This window comes from Hippopotamus amphibius, chromosome 9 (assembly GCF_030028045.1).
Source record: "Hippopotamus amphibius kiboko isolate mHipAmp2 chromosome 9, mHipAmp2.hap2, whole genome shotgun sequence".
NCBI classification, from domain to species: domain Eukaryota; kingdom Metazoa; phylum Chordata; class Mammalia; order Artiodactyla; family Hippopotamidae; genus Hippopotamus; species Hippopotamus amphibius.
The window spans coordinates 39,425,929-39,432,828 of record NC_080194.1 but is presented as its reverse complement, the minus strand read 5'-3'; the positions used below and the strand labels follow the sequence as shown (position 1 = coordinate 39,432,828).

The 6,900-nt window shown below is 35.0% G+C and overlaps 1 protein-coding gene across 1 annotated transcript; it reads left to right on the top strand.

Annotated features, from left to right (window-relative positions):
• Nucleotides 1-1,013: 1,013 nt before the first annotated feature.
• Nucleotides 1,014-1,967, top strand: LOC130829315 (olfactory receptor 51V1-like). The gene has a single exon (XM_057695692.1). It carries the CDS (start codon nucleotides 1,023-1,025, stop codon nucleotides 1,965-1,967), a length of 945 nt encoding a protein of 314 aa, XP_057551675.1. The 5' UTR covers nucleotides 1,014-1,022.
• The last annotated feature ends 4,933 nt before the right edge of the window (nucleotides 1,968-6,900 follow it).

The window sequence follows — 6,900 nt, the reverse complement described above, 5'->3', positions numbered from 1 at the left end:
ATTTTTACCCAGTTATAAAGAGATTACTATAGTTTGCTTATCTAAATTGTTTAATTAGAATTACTTTCCATATTAAATATTTTCATAACTGCATTAAAACAAAACAACAGCAACAACAACAACAACAAATTCTAGACTTTGGTATTCAACATTGGCTTTCTGATCTTTAGAATGGCAGGTTCTAAGGAAGAGAAAATAACTAGTTATCCTTTCAATTAATGTCTGTTGAATGAATATTTAGCCAACTGATGACATGGAATAAGTGGGTGGAGAACTCTGGGTTTATGTCAGAGGCTGAGTATCTTCAACCAAAGTCTCAAAGTCACAGGAGCACAAATGGGTTGAACATCTCAGAGGGTAAGAGCTCCTGAGGGAAATCACTTGCCAAAGGTCTCATGCTTAAATATTTCTCTCTGCTTATCACTAAGGTAGAAAAAGTAATTGTTGGCTATGTCATTTAGAGTGGGAGAAAACAGAAACATCTTCACTAAGTACTATTTGAAGGAAGAATGCACTTGGAGACAACACAAAATGGAAAATTATAGGTGCAAAGTGACTACTTGAATGGATTCTGTATACTTAAAGGACAAATAATACTCTTCATTCTAAATGCTTTATGAATTGGTAGGAGGAAACTAAGAATTCTTTTGAGAATCTTATATCTCAATGTTACAGGTATACCATCTCGCCAGCATCCTTGGGAAAATGTCCCAGGCAACATATCCTTTTTGAAAATTAGCTTTCTACTACATCCTGTTCATTGTTACATGTGTCTTCTAGGATATCTCAGTATCCTGCCAGTGGATGAATAATGACTCTTAAATAACATGAGGAGAACATCATTCTCTTCCAGCCAACAGATAATATGCCTCTAAAGGACAGAGTTGCTTGACTATATTATGTAAAGTTAGTTAACTTTCAACATAATTTTGTTTACTTAGAAATTCTGCCTCATCTGAAGTTGGAGCATTCCCTTTGAAAAATATTTTCTTGCTGCCTAGAAAAATTATCTAGGTTCCAGAATGATTGCTTCAGTAGGTCCTAGCATTAATTCCTCCTCCTTCCTTCTCACTGGGTTTTCTGGTCTAGAGCAGCAATACCCCTGGATCTCCATTCCCTTCTCCACCATTTACGCCGTAGTGCTTTTGGGTAACTGCCTGGTGCTCTATGTAATCTGGACTGAGCCGAGCCTGCATCAACCCATGTTCTACTTCTTAGCCATGCTGGCCGTCACTGATTTGTGCATGGGACTGTCCACAGTGTACACGGTGCTGGGGATCCTGTGGGGGTTCATTCAAGAGATCAGCCTGGATTCCTGCATTGCCCAGTCCTATTTCATCCATGGTCTGTCCTTCATGGAGTCCTCTGTTCTTCTTACTATGGCCTTTGACCGATATATTGCAATTTGCAATCCACTGCATTATTCTTCCATTCTGACGAATTCCAGAATTATCAAAATTGGGCTCACCACATTAGGTAGGAGTTTCTTCTTTATTACACCCCCCATCATCCGTTTGAAATGCTTCCACTACTGCCGTCCCCACATCCTCTCTCACTCATTCTGCCTGCACCAGAACCTTCTCCGCCTAGCCTGCTCAGACATCCGATTCAATAGCTACTATGCCCTGATGCTGGTCATTTGCATACTATTGTTGGATGCTGTTCTTATTCTCTTCTCCTATGTCCTGATTCTTAAGTCAGTGTTGGCAATTGCCTCTCAGGAGGAACGGCATAAGTCATTTCAGACCTGTGTCTCCCACATTTGTGCTGTCCTCGTGTTCTACATCCCTATCATTAGCCTCACAATGGTTCACCGTTTTGGCAAGCATCTCTCCCCAGTGGTCCATGTCCTCATGGGCAACATCTACATCCTTTTTCCACCTTTGATGAACCCCATCATCTATAGTGTCAAGACCCATCAGATTCGTAGCAGAATGCTCAGACTCTTTTCTCTGAAAATACATTGAGATACTCTAGTTTTCAAAAAACAAAAACAGCAGCAACAAAGATAAACACTCAAGTGTCAATACAAAAAGTAAGTTTTGTTAGAATTAGAGCTTTAGCTCTGAGCCCATGGTTACTGATTTTAAAACACACTTTAAATGTAGTCAGAGAATCACCTACAAAGAAGTCCCATTTTAACCTCTGTCCTGGAACTGAGCTGTTCTTAGGGTTGGAGGTTGGAGATGCCATCTGAAACATTCCATGAATTCCTTCTCGATTTGTGTAAACAAGACACGTGTGGGTCATGCCACAAGTATGGCCATATTCAAGAATGTATAAGAATACTTGATGTGCCCAGAATGGATTTTCAAGTACTTTCTTTGCTGTTAAAACAAAGCAAAATTCAAATACTTGGTCTTTCAGTTTCAAGTGGATAACTTGAAGCACCTTCAAGTCTCTGAGATTCAGTTAATCCATCTTTAAAATGGGGAAAATATCAAACTCACAGAAATGTTGTGATGATTGTTTTGACCAGATTTGTTCAATAGTATTTTTCTAAAATGATAAAGATGTTCTCTGATATAGAGCAATACATATTATACCAACACAGTTCATTAGCTACATATTGCTATTGAGCACTTGAAATGTAGGTAGTACAACCAGGCAACTACATTTTCAACTCTGTTTTATTGCAGTTAATATATACTTAAATGTTAAAAGGCCATTATGTTTGACAATGCAGTGGCTACTGTATTGAACAATGCAGATGCAGAGTATAAAAGAGGACATATAACAAAATATGACTTTGGATTCAACTTTTACCACATCTACTTTAAAATGAAATTCTCACTTGTTGTTATATTTTATATGTGGACTTCACTGCCATTGGGCTGGAAGTGAATTTTGTTCTGAATCTTTTAAATCTAAAGAGGTGAATGTGAAACTGTCTGCTTACAACTGATTCTGAGTTCAATGTAAATTAACACAAACAGGTTCCCTTCTAAAAAACTCCTTTCCGGAGTTGACCTGACTTCATTATAAGGCCTGAAGAATATAATCCAGCTTGGGTAGGAAACACTTCTAAAACAGCCATGGTGAGTTTAGAAAAACACGTCCACTTCTTTTTCCTTTTGCTATAAGTAGACAGCCATGTCATTGTATACTGCTCTCTTAAATGAAATCATAACTAATAAGGAGAAGGTGAAAAGATATTGGTTGAGGTGAGGTGACAGAAGTAGGATTCAGGAAATCAGAAAGTCTAGTCTCATTTGGTATTCGTTTTGCTCTCACATCAAAAAGCTAAGGTCCAGAATGGAAGAGATCAGTGATTTTTACAGGTGAGGGAAAATGGCCAGGGATTAGGAATGTGTTTTTAGTAAAAAATAATCTGCTATAATAAATCCACAGGCAGATGCTCACTGTACACTATACCTCCTAATTTTCCTAAACCTATCGAAACTTTATTGCTAAATAGACTCAAAGGATTTTCTACCTGAGGCTGTGTTTCTGTTCCCGAGGATCTTTGTGACCACTATTTGAAAAAGGAAGAATCTGCTAGGGTAATGAATAGAGACCTCCAGAGAAGGGAAATGAAATACATCCATTTTCTAGAATATTTCTCATGGAAATTTAAAAAATAATACCAACTCAACCAAGAACTCTTTTGCAGTGGGAATTTATATTTTAAAGCTTTCTGCTAAAAGTGTGGTTTCTCATCCTGTAGACTCAGCGCCATCTGGGAGCTTGTAGGAAATGCAGAATCTTGGGCTCTAATTCTCCTACTGAACCAGAATCTGTGTTAGTATTTGGGATGTTGGTAGTGTTCTTTCTTGGTCAGGGGGTTGGTTGTAAGCTTTTTTCATTTTGTGGCAATTAATCAAGATATATGTATATTTATGCATCTTTCTGTGCTTAAGTTAATAAAACACACAAGTCATAAAACACTACAATATATCCTTCCAAGCTAAAGTAATTATCTCTATGAATAATTTGTAGATATGGGAATAAAAAAATAAAATAAAATACTTTGAACAGAAATGGACAAAAAAGGTTGATATGATTTAAGAATTGTTTGAAAGTCAGGATAGAAATTGAAGAAAAATGCAAAATCATATTAGAAATAACCACTACATTATTATCGAAATCTATTGTGTAAAAAACCACCCCAAAATTTAGTTCTTAAAACAACAATGTTATTTTTTCTTTTTTTCACAATTCTGTGGGTCATCCATTTAGGTAAGGCTTGATGAAGTGGTTATGCTTCATGAAGAATCAGCTGTGGTCATTTAGCAGGCAGCGCTCAGCTAGGAAGGGGGCTGAGATGGAAGGTCCACAAAGACTTCATTCACCTGCCTGGTGTCTCTGTGCTCCTCCCCATAGTCATACTCTCTTCATAAGGATAACTTAACTTCATCATATTATGGTGATCTCAGTGTAGTCATATTTCTAACATTGGTGGCTACTTTTGAATTAGAAACAAAACAGAAGTTGCCAGTCTTATTACTTTGGTTCAGGAACCCAAGAATATCAGCATCATTCCTGACACATTATTTAGTCAAAACAACTATCTTCCATCCCAGATTTAAGGGGAGGGGATGATAGTAGTGGTATACATATACAGAGAAAGGAAAAGGTGATTACAGTTCTCTTTTCAGATTACCTTCCACGTTGCCCACAAGAGTATAGTGAAAACATAGTAATAGAAATTGAAAAGAATAATAACCAAGAGAAAGAAAATTAGTGTAAGAATCAAGTGATCGATATAGCAAAGACAAAAATGTTTAATACATAGATAAATAGATTTTCTGGAAAATAAAAAAAATCAAATCTAAACAATAAAGCAAAACTAAAATTAATATTTTAAAGAAATTTTAAGAATTATTTCTGGAAACTAAAAGAAAATGTTATATCTTATACCTTGGGAAAATAAGCCAGAAAATTCTAATGCATTGAGAGAAAAGTTACTAGAACTGAGAAAGTTATTTTTTTTTTTTAAAGCTCAGACAGAAAATAAAAATCCACCTTATCATTCATCAGGCTAGAATAAAAATTACAGATACAGTCATCTGCAAAGTTAACAGGAAACTATATTTCTCCCAAGGACAAGCTACAGCTATAAAGCATCACAATAATCCCCTTCTTTGGGTAACTACTGATTTACTCACTGAGATACTTTGTTCTTTAAAATCATAAATGGTATTAGAAATGTTGCTATTTAAAATTATTTCAGTGAGAATGAAACATTCCACCTTACCTAGAAGATATATGCCACTTTGAAACAGACAAACAGCCTTGGTATACAACTCAGGTGCAGAGCATTAAAAAAAAAAAGGATACTTTCCAGAACGTACTTTGTAGTTCATACCTAGTGTTGACTGCTTAAACATCTTTGCTTTGCTTTGAGCCTATCAAAATATGGCTTTATTTATGAGTTTGGATGTATATCATATACACCCATGGTACTGTCACCACAATCAAGATAATAAACACCCGTCAGCTCCAAAAGTTTCCTTGTGTCACTTTGTGTATGTTTGTTTTTTGTAGTAAGAACATAGCATGAGATTTATCCTCTTAGGCATGAAACACCATATTGTAAAATTGCATACGTTAAATATGTGTGGTTTCTGTGTATCAATTATACCTCAAAAAAGCTGTGAAAAGGCATGAATTTATTTAAATTTTAGCTAAATCTCATCTTTCCTCAGAATCCTATAATAACTTTATTATTTTCTCTGGAGAAATGTCCTCTGGTTCTGCTGGTATGTTGTCTTCCTCTTTGCAATGAGTCAATAAACCTCATTATGTCAGATTACTCTGATGTTTTTATACAACTTCATATGTCATATTATCATGTTTTATTCAATCATTAAATTTTGGGTATTTATTTCTACTAAATAGCATACAACATATTCCCTTTGACATATGAACACATCACTATAAATTTGAAAAACTATTAACCAAATATATTTTATATACTCTATTACCTAATAAATGCATTTTCTTTAACTGTAATCATCATTCTCAACCTGTTACCCTATCAATCTATCTTATCTTGCTATTAAAAAAAGTCCACATGTATTTCATTACATCTTTCTCCTCTGATAACTATTCATTGCTCAAATCTGAATGCTCAAGAAAAGACAAGTAGTGAATAAATTATGGTACATCCATCTGCTTAGTATTGTGTAGCTGTTACAAACAATGACATCGATCAATATTTATTGAATTGGGATTCAATGATTTCTTAATTGAAATCTATAATTTCTTAAGTGAAAAAAAATTAGATGCTAAATAAAAAATGCAGTATCTTCCAATTGGGATAATACATACTTAGACAAAGTTTTCATGTCTCTGAGCATAAACAAAGTGGTAAAATGATTCATCCCACCCCGATCATACTGAACATCATAGGAAGCGGGGGAGAAAGATTATTAACATTAGCTTTATGCATCTTAGGTTTGATTTGTTATAATGGGCATGCATCACTCTTGTAATTAAACAAAATCCAATAAAACATATTAAATTTTAAAAAGACAAAATAAAGGATTGAAGTTTCTTCTTTTTTAATATAAGCAGTTGCACTTGTCTCCATGCAAGTTTGTCTATGCCCAAATATTATGATGTATTAGAAAAAGCACAACCCCCCCTTAAGCCTTACAGATAGATGGCCCTTGTATATTCTTCTTCAAAACAAGTTACCTAATAACCTTATGTTCCTTATGGTAGAAAATCTAAGAGATACTACATTAGCGATTATTCTCAGATAAACATCCTCACCAAAGTGATTTACCAAGTACAAGTAGACAGAATAACTGCTGTCGCTAGAGTTGTTCTTCAATGTGGCAGAACAAATTACTTTGAGAAAAGTTCAAGCCTTCAGAATTATTGCTTCTAATCACTGAGAAACCCTACATCTTACTAATGAAAAGGAAAGAAACAGTTCTGCTCTCTTTTCTA